General features: G+C 46.8%; 3 protein-coding genes across 3 annotated transcripts; 2 read left to right on the top strand and 1 right to left on the bottom strand.

Moving 5' to 3' along the window:
* Positions 1–461: 461 nt before the first annotated feature.
* On the top strand, positions 462–5,139 carry PADG_02284 (uncharacterized protein; the record flags this gene model as incomplete). The annotated part of the gene is made up of 8 exons (XM_010758998.1): positions 462–746; positions 822–1,152; positions 1,228–1,566; positions 1,634–1,852; positions 1,912–2,179; positions 2,955–3,149; positions 3,248–4,851; positions 4,997–5,139. The coding sequence occupies 8 exons, from the start codon at positions 462–464 to the stop codon at positions 5,137–5,139; spliced, it is 3,384 nt and encodes a 1,127-aa protein (XP_010757300.1).
* A 785-nt stretch (positions 5,140–5,924) lies between these two features.
* Positions 5,925–10,878, bottom strand: PADG_02283 (uncharacterized protein; the record flags this gene model as incomplete). The annotated part of the gene is made up of 7 exons (XM_010758997.1): positions 5,925–7,733; positions 7,774–8,497; positions 8,569–8,866; positions 8,926–10,065; positions 10,123–10,321; positions 10,417–10,467; positions 10,555–10,878. 7 exons carry the CDS (start codon positions 10,876–10,878, stop codon positions 5,925–5,927), a joined length of 4,545 nt encoding a protein of 1,514 aa, XP_010757299.1.
* A 4,418-nt stretch (positions 10,879–15,296) lies between these two features.
* PADG_02281 (carbamoyl-phosphate synthase arginine-specific small chain) lies at positions 15,297–16,794 on the top strand (the record flags this gene model as incomplete). Its single annotated transcript, XM_010759451.1, has 2 exons — positions 15,297–16,428; positions 16,511–16,794. 2 exons carry the CDS (start codon positions 15,297–15,299, stop codon positions 16,792–16,794), a joined length of 1,416 nt encoding a protein of 471 aa, XP_010757753.1.
* Positions 16,795–16,857: the final 63 nt, after the last annotated feature.

Raw genomic sequence — 16,857 nt, 5'->3', positions numbered from 1 at the left:
AAAAATTATTGATGGTGTTGTACAAAATGCAACGGTTCCATCTAGATTTTGTCTTTCGTATCTGAACTTGAGGATGTTCATACGATTTGCTGGGTGGTGGCTTCTCTGGTCTATCTCTTTTGCTTCCTTTCAGGAAAACAAACGCAAAGAATTAAGGGAGCTGATGGAATAGCTGACCCCAAAGCTGAAGAATATGGCGCGTCGAACTGATGCGGGTACTCAAAATGACCCAAAAAGCGACCTCCCATTACGATGGATTAATGCATGCTGACATTGGTTCTATGACCTAGTAGTGATCTTCCGATCTGAATTCTTCCCTCTTTGATTCTTTGATTCTCTCTTTCTTCACCTGCTTCCTCTGTCCTTCTTCTTCCATTTGTTTCATTCGTTTTAATATTCGTTCTTTTTTGAAACTGAACAATCTAAAACTCATGAAAGATTCCAAAGAGCCCTCGGTGGTAATGGCCGGTTCGGCCCCAGCAAATGAGAACGAGCAGGGGCCAATTACTAAGACAAAAGAAGAGACGGTAGGGAGTCCACCGTCACCAAATCAACCACCTTACTCAGCGTTTTCCCCAGCCAGGAAGAATTTCATCCTTTCGATAGTTGTTGCGAAGGGTTTCATAGCCCCCGTTTCAGCGGGCATCTATATGCCCTTGCTTCCCGTCCTGACAGAAGACCTAAACGTTTCTCTTACACTTGTCAACCTTACGGTGACAGTGTTTATGATTACTTTCGCAGTGGCGGTATATCCTGCTCCCTCTGTCGATAGCGGCTCTTCCCTTATGATATATTAGATTTGTCTAATTGTAGTTATGTAGCCCTTACTCTTTGCAAGTATCTCGGACTCAAGAGGCCGGAAGCCTGTGTTTGCTTTCGGTTTGTTAATCGGTACTGCAACAAACATTGCTCTCGCATCAGCACCAGCGAACTATGCATCCTTCATGGTATTGCGTGTGCTCCAGGCATTTGGGGGCTCTGCCATGTACAGCCCCGGGGTGGGAACTGTCGCAGATATCTTTGAACCAAAGCAGCGTGGTCGAGCTATTTCCTTTTACAGCCTTGGGCCGCAACTGGGGCCAATTCTCGGTCCACTAATTGGAGGTGTGATTGCGCAGAGATCCACTTGGAGATGGACATTTGCGTTTCTGGGTAAGTGACAGCGTGAGTTTGAAATCTTCGATGATGTGTCAAGTTCTAGGAGCGCTGACATGCCATTTGTCACAGCTATATTTGGAGGATTTTGTCTCCTGGTGTCTCTATTCCTTCTCCCAGAGACATTGAGGTCCAGGGTTGGGAACGGAGCCATTCACTGTGGGAAGTCGTGGGTCCAATGGCCAACTTTCAGTGCAAAAGTTGACCTTAAGCCTGAGGAAATCATTCCCCGGCGACCAAGGGGACGCAACATACTTCTCTTTATGAGACATCCTATTGTAATGCTTTCCTGTATTAATGTTTCCATCGTTTTCGGGAGCTATTACTGCCTTTCAGTTGCTTTCCCCGCGGCCCTGAAGGAGCGATATGGTTTCAACCCTGCAGAAATCGGTGTTGCGTATCTCGCACCAGGTACGTCGCTTGGCCATAAGTTAACACAGGCTCCATCAATTTAATAACGCTGTTCCTTTCCAAACAGGGCTGAGTATGATATGTGGATCTGTCAGTTGTGGTCACTTGAGTGACTGGGCCCACAGGAAACACATTGAAAAGACAGGGGGAGAAACGCCAGCACCCGAACGAAGGCTCCGCCTTCAGTTTATAGGAACCGCACTGTTTCCGATCGGAGTTCTAATATATGGATGGTTGGCAAACTTTAACATTGGCGTCCCCGGCGTAATCATTGCAATGGCCATCTGTTTGTCCGCTCCGAATTATCCCTTTTGAATATGAACATGAGCAGCTAACATAGTTTAGGTGGATTTGCATTTGCGTGGACGCTTACAACAAACACCACATATGTAACGCTTGTCCAGCCCGGGCAGGCAGCTACGCTGGTGGCATTGAGTTCACTCCTGCGCAACCCAGCAGCGGCGATTGGGGCGGCTGTTACTGACCCACTGATTCGGGCTGAGGGGTTTGGATGGTGCTTCACAGGAATCGCAATTTTTGACCTCTTGAGCACCGCCATTGCACTCCTGAGCATGGCAAAGGGACCTGCCTGGAGGGAACACTTTGAGCAGAAGTATAAAAGTTCGCTAGTTCGATAGATACCCTTCTAGAGAAATGAAATTGGGGGAGGTTCCCAGTAATTTCAAACGTGCCCCGAAGGTGGCAAAATCAAGCAGTGTGTATCTTGCTCAGAAAATAGTTAGGGGCTTAAACTGGACATTACATTCCAAATTAGTCCTCACTCGAGCCTGTCTGTCGTATTGCCCGTTGTTTAAGGTAAATAGCGCATCTTCTGGCTGTGGTAACTAATTTGGAGTACAACAAGTCGAGGTCCCTTTTAGTAGTCAACAGACCACATGATCGCTGATGCACAACTGAGGCGGGGGCCTGGTGATAATAGCTGCTCCATAGGGAAAGCGAGTAGCCCGCTAGAAGCAAATGCCCTGCTAGCAGTAAAATGGATGTACTCTACGGAGTTCTGCCCATGCATATAAACACTTGTAGCCACAGAACGGGGGTTGGTGGTTGAGATTTTGTTGAGAGACATGGACCTGCATCCAAGGCACCCAAATACTGGGCGGGGACTGCCTACAATGGTCCTGTAGAAGACGAAGACATATATGTGTTCGACCTTTTGACCTTGAAATCGAGATACGTTGTATGGCGTGAAGAGGCATGTCCCGGTGTGTGGAGTGTAAATTATCCATGATATGATGATGTTGGGGGGGCTTACTTTTTGGTGTTGTGTGGTTGTCGTTGTTGTTGGCCCAACAAAAAAGGAGCAGGAAGTGTCGAAGTGTCAATCAAGGGTCGTCGTCTGCGGCTCTGCATCCCCACCACTCACACAGTCAGTCGCTCAACCTTGCACCAAACGACGCCGACATAGTGAGCAACTACTGTACAACAACTGCAACAGTTACAGCTACAACGGCAGATAATACAACGACTCAGGGATCGACTTCCTCGTCTCCCTATTCTTCTTCCTCCTCTTCCTCCTCTTCCTCCTCATCCCCTCTCTCTTCCTCATCTCCGCCTCGCGAACCGTACTTTTTACTCTCTTTTTTTTCGTATCCGGACCTCCTGATATCCTACATACCCGGTTGCCACTTTGCGCATTCTGGCTGGGAACCTCACCCATTAGCACCTGGCAGTGGCTGGGGCCATCGTTTGGATCTGGCGCATTGAGGTCAGCCAAAACCCATTGGCCTGTTTTGTTTTTCAGCCTCTTACAATATGTCCCTTTTACCAATGAGATGTGGTGGCTCGACCTTTGTACTAATTCTAGAGCAGACAGCTGCTCTCCGGAAGAGCTGCATGGCCTTCTAAAAGCAATGAATTCTCTCAATATTCTTTCGTCCCACGTCATCGGACAGCCAGCTCCATCCAATTCCCGTCCCCGCTCCCGTTCCCAGGGCCCTGTAATCTCCGGAAGCCATCGAAGTGTCCTTCCTTCAACCAGGTCATATAGTGTGGGAAAGCTGCACGACACAGAGTTATATAGCAACCAGGCCAAAGGAGAATTCATCGACGATGCCCAGGGTAACGAGAAATCCCCAGACCTGCCGGGTGCGGCAGACGAGAAAACTCCACTGTTACAGGAATTACAGAGGGGCGATATCCTTCCATCAAGCACGAAATTACAATTAATTGCTCAACGTCTCGTTGATGCCATCGCCGAAACATTAAAGATTATACTGTCAGCTCTCGCAACCCCAGGCATCTACGTTGCTCGCGCTTTCAAAGAGGATGGCGGAAGTTACTCGCTCTTAGCGCCGGCGAGGCGACTAGGACGATATATCACAAGTCAAAACAAAGACACAACAGCGTCTCAGGCTATGGGTGTTGCAGCGTCAGGACGGCTGAGCTATCCCAATACAGAGAAACCTTTGAATGGGCGCGGGAGCAGTGTGAGACGGCTAAGGAGCTCCAAAACCCGGGAGTCAATATCCTCGAATACTTCCGAGTCAGAACCTGACCGGCGAGCAACGAGAAACCCCAATGATGGGGACCGTGCTTCCAAGTCGAAGTCAATCCGCGGTTCATCCGGTGACGAAGGGATCCCCAGGCGATCCATACGCATAAAGTTGAACAACGAAGGGAATTTGAAGCGGAAACAACAGAAAGAACGAAATACAGGACCAGCGCAGGACACTGAGAGTCTTGCTGCTGAAAGCTTGAAATCGCCCATGTCCGCGTCCTCCCATAAGCTCACGAAATACCCACACGCCCCTTCTCCTCCGCGGCCGCTCATCCCTCCACGTCAACCCTCATATACCTCCCCTTCGAATCCTAGATATGGGCCGCAAGCTCAAAAAACCCTCGTCCTAGACCTTGACGAAACTCTTATTCATTCATTGGCAAAAGGTGGTCGCATGTCCAGCGGCCATATGGTGGAGGTCAAGTTGTCAACGCCTGTGACAACTTCAACCCCCGGAGGACCTACGACGATAGGGCCTCAACATCCCATCCTTTACTACGTCCATAAGCGCCCTCACTGTGACGATTTTCTCCGTAAAGTATGCAAATGGTATAAACTTGTTGTATTTACCGCCAGTGTCCAAGAATATGCCGATCCTGTCATCGACTGGCTCGAGCAAGAACGCAAGTTCTTTCACCGTAGGTATTACCGACAGCACTGTACGTTTCGGAACGGCGCCTACATTAAAGACCTCAGCTCCGTTGAGCCTGATTTGAGCAAGGTGATGATCTTGGATAATAGTCCCATGAGCTATATTTTTCACGAAGGTATGTAGGAAACAGAAACAATACCCGCTGCTCAAAATGTGCATCAATGAACGAAGAGAACCAACCACACAGAACGACTTCCCCGCAGGTTCTACTGCATACTGTGATTGGCGTTTTACTAAAAAATTACGTTCTCTGTGTGCAGATAATGCCATTCCAATTGAAGGTTGGATCAACGACCCTACGGACAACGACCTCTTGCATCTCATCCCAATTTTGGAAGCGATGCAATATGTAACCGATGTTCGGGCCCTCCTCGCTCTACGACGTGGAGAGGCAGAGACATAGATGATATCTGGTTAGAAAAGTGTATATACTGGCCAATAAATTTGAAATTTTGCTCTTGTTTTATTGTTATTCCCCCTCCTACTTTTGATGTTTCTTTCTTTGTGCTGCCCCACGTTTCCATCTTCTATTTTTACCGTCCAACAGTTCCATTAGCATGGTGTTTTGTCACTTTGCATTTGTTTTTTTTCCAAAATTTTCTTAATACACTTCACTATCCCACCCTTTTTAATTTTGATTTTGTTTCATTGAATTTACAATTGGGTCGTATATTCCTAACTCTTGTCTGCTGTGTTTCTGTTGTTACTACTCTATCATATTGAAGAAAGGGGGCGGAGGGAAATGGAGATATTTCATATTATACAACCACGGTTTTGTTGGCTGTTAATCATCTTGCTTTCATATCTTTTCATCCAACCCACCGAGTCCGGCCACCAGCTTCTTTCCCACCAAATACAAAACTTAGCTTGTATATGTGTTTTAGCGGGCTTTTGTCCCTGGATAGCTTTCCTGAATAGTTAGCTATGAGTATGCATACTTACTAAGGGCTTCTTTTGTGTCTGATCAGCTTTTTTCAAGACTTTGTTGACACATGCCTTGTTTAGATACTAGTACTGCCCAGTGTGATTAACAGGATTACAATCAAATCCATCAACTTGTTTTTCTATTTCGCACGGACAACTGGTATCTATTTACTTCAAGGGTGATAATTCATCAGTTCATATCACAACCAACGGGAGATATTTAGATAATTAACAGGTTGTACCGTAATAGATACAGTCAAGCAATCATAAAATATCCCCTTGAGCCTCCTCTCTCATCCAAAACTCCTCCCATGCCTTCTTCCACTTCGACACCCGAAGCTCCTCCAACCAGTCCATAAACTTAATCTTCTCCTCTCCAATCGTCATATGCCCATCCTTGATCCCCTTCCACCCATCTACAGGACCCTTAAGATACCAATGATTCGCCCCGCAATACAAACGCCAATGCGTATTATTACTCGAATCCTTATTATACGCCTGGCGTTTCTCATAACACGCATTGCACAAATCGCAGTTCGTACATATCATGCAGAGGTAGACGGGCCCAGTCTCCCACGACTCAATCTCATCATCCACACATTCCCCCTGGCAAACATAGGCAGTATCGGGCGCGAAGTCTCCATTCACATTAGACTCTTTCTTACCAGATGACGAGCTGGGGCTGGAGCCTGAGCTGCCAGAGTCGTCGCATCCAGTATCTGAAGCAGAGTCGCCCTCCTCTTCGACATTTTCGCCGTCAGTGCTCCATATCGACTCCTCATCTGACCAGCCATGCTCGACCTCCGGGTCGATGATATAGAACTGGGCGGAGAAAGCGATCTGCGCCTCCTTTTCCAACCCCCCAACAGTAGCAAGGACCTTGGCGAGTAGGCAGAGACTGTTCTGGTCATTCCAACCCTTGTCATCCGTCAATGAGGAAATGCATGTTTGGAATGTTTTCTCCAATATATTCTGGAACTCATGGGCGGGGCCCATCTTGCGAAGCATATTTGCATGGACGATGGAGCTGGCTGTTTCATAAACGTCTCCATCATCCACAGCAGCTCTGCGCCGGCGTGTTTGCAGTCTTTTCAGCTCTTCCATGGACGCTATCTTTTTTTCGAACGTTTCTGCTCGACGGAATTCCTCATATATGATGTCGCAAAGGTTCAGCTGTGTTTCGGAGAGGATAACCAGATCTTCTTCACCAGTAGCGGGACTGATGAATGAGTCTCCATCGACGATTGAGTAGAACCAAGGCTTCACCTTTGCGAAATCGCCCTTTACGGTCTGGTAATATGAACCGAGTTCCCAACGGATGGCAGCGGATGATTTCGAACGATCGAGGTACGCTATTATATCTTCGTAGGTCTTCACCAAGAAGTCTTCTTTCCCAGTTACGGTTGCAGCATTGCGGAAGATGTCATGTCTATCATCCTCGTCGTTGGCAGTCAGCCAAGCCATCCTCTCCCAGGGTGTCCAGAGCTCAACGTTTTCCATTAGCTCAGTAAATCTTCCCTGTTCTCCGAGAATAGATGTTATTTCGTTCAGGGAATCTCCGCCCAGAATCTCAGATGGACAAATGGTTCTTGCTTCCCCAAACGATTTCACGGCCGCATCCATCTTCTTTATTACACGCTCGCAGTCCCCTCGGATGAGCAGAGCTTCTCGAATTAGTAGGAGGACTTCCTTAGATGCTGGGCTGTTGTCGATTGGGGGTCGTTTGGAGAGAGCCTCGCAGATCTCTTTGTATGCCATGGCATTGTATTCACTAGAATCTTCCTCAGACCCTCCAGCATCAGATCCATTCTCAACTTCGTCACCGTACAATTTGCAATATATCTGTGCTAGAACCACCGATGTACGGAAGCGACCTGTATCAGAAGATGACACTGCTAAAGCAGTCTTGCAAGCGACAATAGCCTCATCGTAGTGCTCCTTATTTTTCAAAACGAGTGCTACGGCTCGATATGCCGTTTCGTCCTTTGGAATGTCTGAAAAGACGTCCGCAAAGCTCTTGATAATTTTAGCTTTTGTAATATGTCTTGCAGGAATAATTGGGTGGAGGTCCGTCTAGGAGTAAGCAAGTATTAGTGATTGATTAACACATCACTGAGCCAAAAATTTCAGTGCTACTTGCCATTAAAAGCGCATCAGCGGCAAACCCAAAGCAGTCATGTTCTTCATGTATCTGCTGGAACCAATTCAAGACATGTCCTCGCGCTAGCGGAACCATAATCTTCAATAGAGAGCGAACAGCGCTCTCAACCCACGATCTTGCTCCATCGTTAAGCTTCTCCACTTTCAGATCTGATGCTCTCTCGACCCATATCGCAACTAGTTTCAAAAAATCGTTCTGACGCTTTACTGTTTTACCAAAGACATCACGGTACACCGGTGCCGATTCAAGTTCTTTTGCTGCGTTATTGTGGTTGCTCAGAATGAGAACCAGGGGTTCGATGACTCTCACAACATCCTTTTCCGTTGCGGAAAGAGGATCAAGATCCAAGAAGTGGCGAGCCCAAAAATTAATTGCGTAATTTTTCACTTGATCTCCTGCCTTCGCACCCTTAGACCTATACATTCCGCATATCACATTGACCGACATTTCAAATATGATGAGATGAGCGGAGGAAACGTCTGTTCGCAATTCCTCTTCATTTACGTCAGCGGAGCGGAAGTAGTCCCGTAGTGACCTATCCAAAAACTGAAGTGATGCTGCGTTGTCGTCTGCTATCATTTTCGAGGCCACCGACGCATCATCAGGAGGATCTCCCTCGCCATCACTTTCGTCGTCTTGGTTCTCTTCGTCAAAAGTTCGTGCAATTCTCAGAATTCTGGGAAGTTTAAGTTCAGTTGTTAACCTGCTCATCAAATGGAGGAAGAGTGTGTGGTTTACATATCATACCTAGAAGATTTCCCCTCAACCTCCTCTATGATGTTATATGACCGGTCCTGACCTAGAAGCGTGGTCAAATCATCTACCTCTCCAACAGTTAAAAGTCGTTTTGAGAAGGCCAACCATGCTAAGAGATTCTTAAAAATTTTCATGTGTTCAGAAGTTCTGCGTTGCGTAAGTTCAGCTAACATATTATTATAGAGAGACTGGAGATTGTCCGGAAGATTCGTCTCTAGATCCTTCAACACCGCCCCCTCTCTGCCGATGGAATTATATCGACGCAGCATATGGTCGACATACAGCATTGCTAGTCTATAATCAGCCACTGGTATGAAGAAATCGGCCCAAAACGAGGGAAACACTTACAGTCAGCCTTCTCAAGGACCCTGGAAAGGATTTTCCGTTTAGTCTTCTTGTGGAGTGCATATAAATTTGGGAGGCGCTTCAATCGGTCTTTAACCAGAAGTGTCATGTCTGGCAGCAATTTATCCTTGGTAGCAGTAATTTCGAGCGGCTGGAGGAGTTTCGGAGACGACGGTATATCTGTACGGCTTGTGAACAAGACGTGCATATTGAGGCTTTCTTTTCGCACTTGAGCTAACAAGCCTAAGAATTTCACTCTATCCTCAGCAGATATCTCATCCAAACCATCGATGACTAGAAAGAGCCTGTTATTAGACTTGCTTCCGAACTTGGACTGAAAGAACCGCTCCCATAGGTCAGTCGACCAATTATCGATATCAACATCTCCGTCCGACTTGCCGATTTCTGACGACACCTGTTCACAGTAGGAGGTGTTCCGCTTTGCAATTTGAATAATAATACTTGACATCGCATTTGACACAGATCTGAGTTCCGCTTGGTCACTCTGAAAGTAAAATGCTGCAACTGAGGTCTTCGGTTCTGACGCAACAGATTCCGTTAGCTCTCTAGCCAGCGAAAATGCGATGCATGTTTTCCCAAAACCAGCGTCACCTGAAATCCACAGATATGGGTTATTGCCCCCTTCTCGCCACGCTTGATATGCTTCCTCTTCTAAAACCCATTTAGCTGAACCTTTTACAAAGGAGTACTCAATATCTCGTGTCTGCCAGGCGGGATCAATACTGGTCTCAAAACAAAGCTTCACAGAATTAAAGGCAACGTGCTTGCGTGTCCTCGCATCTACTACCTTTCCGGGGTCATATAACTGTAGTTTTTTTGCGTCCTTCCGCTGACTTTTCAACAATTTCTCGAAATTCGCTGACATTTCGTGGAACTGATCCCGCTGTGAGAGTATCGATAATTCTATCCTTTCAGTTCTAGTATCGATTCTCTGGTTGCTAATATCAATTCTTTCGGTTGTGGCAACGATGCCCTTCGTGTCCTGTTTCAGACCTTCGGTGGTCGCGAGAATGACTGTGACTGAGGCAGATTCGAGCTCCGTAAGCGACTTCTCCATGGCGGCGTGGGCGCTTTGCAAATTCCCATCCCCTCCGCCCTCCCTTAAAACCCGGACCCATTTTTCTTCAGAGTGTAAGCGTCACCAATAACCACGAATGCAAGAGACCGAACGTTACCTACTAAATCTTCCTTTCTTTATGTAGGCGGTTGCAATACCACATACGCTCAGCATTGCGGAGAAAACCCGTACAACATGAGACGTATATGCAGGAATCGATGGCAACTTTACCTGAATAATTGACAGTCGTTCGAGACAATTTTTCATTGTGTCGAAAAAGTCGACTATCTTATCATAATCCGAAGAAATATGCTTGGTCATCTACAAGCGCTTGAGGATGAGAAACATAAAACCCAAAGAGGTATAAATAACAATATTATAATTCCGTCCGGAATGAAATTAGAGGCTACACATACCTGGAGAAAGTAGAAAAATGCAGATGATATCGCGGTCGTTGGCGGGTACGCCTGTAAAGTTGAAGACGAAACATTTGTCAGATAGATTGTCTGGAGAAGACGTTGTAACTACAGAGAAATTTAAATATATGAATTCACCAAAGCAGCTCCATCTACGACAAACCTGAGAGATTCCAGGAAACTAGCATTCCTCGCCACAGACGAGCGAAGCCTGTCACCCATTTCACCGTTGTGTCGGAAAGTGCTGAACATGCTTTGCTGAAGTTCGGCGTCTGCCAGGATGTCCTCGACACGGCCAAAACTGGGTATTTGCTTGAGATTTTTGCCTGTGCTCTCCTGGTATTTATCTAGAGCTTGCTGCCATAGCAGTGAAACATCTGAGGGAGCATCAACCTCTACCAAAGGCTTCTCTGCTGCTGCTGCTGTCGTCATCGTCGTTTCTGCTATTGTGGATTGAGCCATTTCGTAGCGTGAGAATTTGTAGTTGCTGTTTGTTTGTGTCTCTGATATGGTATGGCAATACACCTATATATATTCCCACTATAGTTCCGAAACCGTAGGAGATTCAACTGAGCCATTATTGAAGAGACGACGTTCATGAGCGCTTCAAATCTCCTTAAATATGTTAAGTGCCAAGGGATTCTGGCCTCTATGATCCGCCGCCAGAATCTCCACTGAACACGACTTGCATCTTCAGTAACTAGTTATTGGTTGTAGATTTCAGTAGCAGCATTTAGCGGCGGGAGGTCATCGCACGAACTCGAATCAAATGGGATTCTCGATTTTCATGCCATTCCACGTTGGGCAAATGGTCTAAAGCCATTTGTGAGACTACCTACTGCGACTCTCTCCATTCGTGAGTTTTGTAAATAATAAATAACTGTTTCACGAAGGTTGTAGGGTTTAGTTAGGTATTGTCTGACTAAGCTCGCCATCTCCTCCCCCAAACCCTCCCGGATCATAACGAGATGCTTCCCAATAATGCAATGGCAATGACAGACGGGAGCTGTAGAGTGGTATACGAATTTTAGTTGTGTTTTATACTGCTTCTCGTGGACAGGCTTTGTGTGTTCTTCATGGTCGATTTACGCAGCAGGAACGTAACCCCCCTCCCCCTCCCCCTTTTCTCCCCCTATCTCTTTGTAGGATTCCGGTCTGTCGGTCCTTAATCGCTTACCGCTGGCTCGAAGTCGATATAGGTAATGCACATGACCATGGCTGTGCCTAGGCCTGTGATTAGATACACTCTACCCTCTGTAACGGCTAATGTAGGTGTGTGGATGGCAGGTTGGCTCTGCCTCCGATTTATATACGAAAGAGCGTTCAAGTGCGAAACATGCTCTGTCAAGCCCCTTATGCTGTAGGGATGGTAGCAGTAAAAGGGATACCAGTTGCAGTCTGCGTGCGTTTTCCTTTCGCGTCCAAGATCTCCTCGGTGCTATGAAAACATGCCCGGATAACAGTAAACAGTTGTTGTGTTGCTACACATTTAAATCATACGCTAGTTGTGCGCGTCAACTAACTAATAACACGCGCACAACTGCACGCAAATCAAAAAATCAAGAACAGCGTACACAAGGTATCTTTTTTCTTCTCCATTCCCTTCAGCAAGTAAAGGAGAATAGTGAAAAAGAAAGTATAAATGTGAGGACGGTTATGGAAGAACCATATCCAGTTACCTCACATGAAAAAAGCCCAAAGATTAGATAGAGAATGGAAAGCATCCTTTTTTTGTAGTGCCGAAGCCTACATGGTAAAAACCCCAGAGGGGAAAACCAGAAACGCGAAAGAACTGTTAAATGAATAAATGGAGTGGGTTAGCTGCAAACACAAGGCCTTGCTTACTGAGAAAAGGGGCAGACGGGATAAGGGGAAGATAGAGTACTTACGGAAAAAGAAGTAAGTACTGGGTGACAAGTGCTTACAAACGATGAGAAAGAAATGGGACTAAGAAGATGGTAGTTGTTGTTAGACGCCTAACACAACTGAAGCCAGGTTGCTAGATGGCAGTCTGTCCATGGAGGAAAGAAAGAAAAAAAAAGGGGGGAAAGAGGCAGGGGGAGGAGAAAAGGAGAATTTATACCTGTTGCTTGAGGCCCCCGACAGCGCTAGCTTAAGCGAAGCCCCTCCCGGGGCAACTCATTGGCGGATAGGCGACGTGTTACTGGTGTTGAGGGCGACACGGAGGGAGTGATGAGTGAGGCTGCAGATTAGGTCGGGAAGAGCCAGCATGGAGCCACCTGCTGAGTGAAATTTTTCCTTAAAAAGAATTCATTTGAGTCCATCCGTAGGTTTCCCTTGTTAGGGGAGCAGCATACAAGACAAATATATCTGGCTAAACGGTTTTTTTTCCGTGGTTATAGCAGGTGTGCCGGAGCAACACGCATGGCACATGGGCCAAGAAGCTTGTCTTGAAATGAATGCATGGTGATTCCAATAAGCATCGAATATGTCCTTGATCAATAATTAAAAATAAAAAACTCTCAACTCAATGTCGTTGCAACATTTGCTATTAAAAGAAGTTCATCAAACCAAAACCCAGTGTACCCAAATCGGCTGCCCTCTATGAAGAGTTTCGGGATAGCAAAAAAGAAACATCCATACTTGAATCTTCACTTGAGGGATAGCGTCATCCCAAGTTCAGTAAAGCCACACGAACAAAGTAAAATATCAGAGAAACTCGATCGTAAAAGCAGGAGAGAGAGAGGGACTATCAATATACTTGATAGAGTATGTAGGACTTGAGATCTGCACGAATCCAGCGAAAAACATTGATCTTTGTACGTTTCGCCTCCTCCGTAAATAAACGGGCACATTCGAAGCCTTCATCACCTAGTCACTAAAGGTGGGAGGCACACAAAAAACTCTTGGAGAATTACACAAGGCTCCGCAATGAAACTTATCCTGGATAACTCCAGACAAACTGCCACTGTTGAATTTCTCAAGAAGTGCTTATCAATGAACAACATCCTTGATAGGTGTCGAAATAAGCTCATCGGCAAGCGCTTGGCATGCTCGCTTATATTGACTCGGCGCCAAATTCGTAGTTAGGTCGCTGATTAATTGATCAATATACGCAGAAACCACCCGAATTCTTGGTATCACCTTACGTAGAACAAGATATTCATTATACGTGTTTTCTTTCATACGCAATTCCGTAGTTGCGGAGAATGTAGCTATTCTAGTGCAGTTGGCGGAGTACAAAGCAACAGAACTTCCTGCTGCAAACTTCATCGTTCAGTACTAAGCATCCGCCTAATTTGGTCAGATTCTCAGGGGAGTTAGATTGTTAAAGTGACGATATAAAGTCTTCATTCTAGCCTTTCTCATACTGCGCAGTGGTCTTGAGTAGAGAGAATCGGTTATTGATATGAATGGACGCCTAGGCTAAATTTTGTAGGCACATTAAACATTACCCCAAACAATGTTGGGTAAAGCAAATAATTTGGGGTGGTGCTTCGGGCTGGACTATTTACGCGACTGGAAAGGCAACTAACTACACATCACTGTGAAATAGTGCATTGTTAGTGACTCGCGGCATATTCCCGGCTTTCACGAGTGCACTTCACCCGGGCCGGACTTCCTCTCTTTGTAAAGCTTCGATTCCGTGGCCCAGAGGGTATCAAATGGATCGCATCCTAGCTTGCTCAAAAAGCCCTATGCTCTTTGGGGAATAACTAGCCTAACGGAAATCCAGCAGAACAAGCATCCCAGAATAACCGGTTGGTTAATCATCTGCTTATCAGTGTGTAACTACATCAAGAATCATATCCCCAAGGGCAAGCAAGGGAGACAGATGCCCAACGATTAAGACTTCCAACTCCGACTGCACCCCTTATCCTCTGCTATAACCTTGTGAACCTCCTCTTTGACCTACAATGAGGTATACCTAAGAATCCGGATGCGCGATGCTTAGCAGTGAGCTGAAGTTCTTCCCCTAGCCATAGGAATATCGGCGATTCTCAGACCCCTGAAGTGCCCTGCCGAAAATTTTCCGTTCAGGAATCAGCCCCTAGAAGAACATGCTGTGTCTTCCTAGGCTTTCTAAGCGTGAAATTGTTAACAGCGAGAAATGGTAACTCTATTAATATATATAAAGTCCCTCTTAACTCTGATAAATAAAAAAAAAAAAAAGATAAATTTTATTCACATGCAGAGTATTGCCAATGCCTTTCTTTGAACAAGCGGGCAAAAGCTGATATGTTCGGTAACGTAATTACGAGCCGGTACCCATCAACCCGCGTAGATATAGTGGCGAGGTGGAAACCGATACGGTGGTGTGACAATACGGGGTCATTTCCCTGCGTGTGATTGGGCCAAAAGCCGTTGCCAACGCCCGAGGAGATTTCTCAGCGCCCTTCTTTTTTTTTTTTTTTTTTTCTCCCCTGCTCTTTGCCCTTCACTTAGCGTCGCGCACCGCCTTGCACAAAGAAAAGCTGCCAACTCTCCTCCCCTTCCTCCACTGAAACTTCACCGTCTTTTTTCCTTCCAACCATCTCTGCCATTCTTCAACTGCCTAACCACGCTCAGTTTCCATCATCTAGATGCCTTTCACACTCTTCTGAGTACCTCATACATAGTCTGTTTAAGTGCTTGACGGGCACATCAGCCCTTATGCGTGTAATTCCTTCAATCTTTACTTCTCAGGTATGACTCCTCTCTCCTGGGAGCCTGACTCGGGTGACGGGGATGTTTTGACTGACTCTCTTCTTTCTTGTATAGGACTACATCTCTGGTATGCTCAATGTGCTTGTATTGTATCTTTGCTACTACGTCAAGCGGTGCAGCCTACTAACCACCCTCGATAGATCATCTCTGGAAGGCTTCGGTTAATTGAGTCATACTTGAGAGCGGACGATTAAAACTCAAGATTCACTATTATGTTTGCGCGACTTTTCAAAGCAGTCCCGGTGGGGACTCATGCTACCGCCGCTCTGAGGGCTCCTCCTGCCTTCAATGCTCGATGCATGGCTACTGTCAGCCGAACCGATCCTCTCCGGACCCCGTCCAAGAAAGTACACCCGTCGGCTCACGACCGGGCGACTTTCATCATCAGAGATGGCCCTGTATTCCACGGGAAGTCCTTTGGTGCCAAGAGGAACATTTCTGGTGAAGCTGTCTTCACCACTTCCCTCGTGGGATACCCTGAGTCCTTGAGTGACCCGTCTTACCGTGGTCAGATTCTGGTCTTCACGCAGCCCTTGATTGGCAACTATGGCGTTCCATCTGCTGAGCGTGATGAGAATGGCCTTCTCAAATACTTCGAGTCACCAAGCCTGCAAGCCGTCGGTGTTGTTGTTGCCGATGTTGCGGAGCGCTACAGCCACTGGACTGCTGTAGAGAGTTTGGGTGAATGGTGCACCAGGGAAGGCGTCCCAGCCATTTCCGGAGTAGACACCCGTGAAATCGTCACCTATCTGCGAGAGCAGGGCTCCTCCCTCGCCAGAATCACCATCGGCGAGGAGTACGATGCTGATCAGGATGAGGCCTTCATTGACCCGGAACAAATCAACTTGGTCCGGAAAGTCAGCACCAAGGCTCCCTTCCATGTCAGCCCTGGTGACAGCACCGCACACGTGGCTGTTATCGATTGCGGCGTGAAGGAGAATATCCTGCGCAGCCTGGTCAACCGGGGAGCCAGCATCACCGTCTTCCCCTTCGACTACCCCATCCACAAGGTCGCACACCACTTCGACGGAGTTTTCATCTCCAACGGACCCGGTGACCCAACCCACTGCCAGGACACCGTTTACAATCTCCGCAAGCTGATGGAGACATCCCAAGTGCCAATCATGGGTATCTGTCTTGGACACCAGCTCCTTGCCCTCGCTTCCGGCGCTCGTACCATCAAGCTGAAGTACGGCAACCGTGCCCATAACATCCCAGCTCTGGATTTGACCACCGGCCGCTGTCATATTACCAGCCAGAATCATGGATATGCCGTGGACGCTTCAACTCTGTCCAGCGACTGGAAACCATATTTCATCAACCTGAACGACTCGAGCAATGAAGGTTTGTCGATATCTATATCCTTTTAAACCCCTATAATATTATAACATCCGTGGTCCAAATCGATTACTAACCCGTCTTACAGGCCTAATCCACAAGAGCCGACCAATCTTCAGCACCCAATTCCACCCGGAGGCAAAGGGAGGCCCACTGGATTCCTCATATCTCTTCGATATCTATATCGAAAGTGTGCACAAGTACAAGGCCACCCAGGCGGTATTCCAACCGCATCGGGACAGCCGCCCAAGTCCCCTTCTTGCTGATATTTTGGGCAAGGAACGGGTTGGAGTGCAGACTACTATTGGTGTTGAGAATGGCCCAGTCGCAGATGATGATGCTGCTGCTCCTATTGCTGCCACCGCTGCTTAATTGATGGGTTTTCTTTCGATTTGATTTCCTTTTTTTTTTTTTTTTGGTATTGATTTTTGTTTT

The sequence above is a fragment of the Paracoccidioides brasiliensis genome (genome assembly GCF_000150735.1).
Source record: "Paracoccidioides brasiliensis Pb18 unplaced genomic scaffold supercont2.2, whole genome shotgun sequence".
In the NCBI taxonomy this organism is placed as follows: domain Eukaryota; kingdom Fungi; phylum Ascomycota; class Eurotiomycetes; order Onygenales; family Ajellomycetaceae; genus Paracoccidioides; species Paracoccidioides brasiliensis.
The sequence above is the reverse complement of the archived record's forward strand: the minus strand, read 5'-3'. Positions and strand labels throughout refer to the sequence as shown.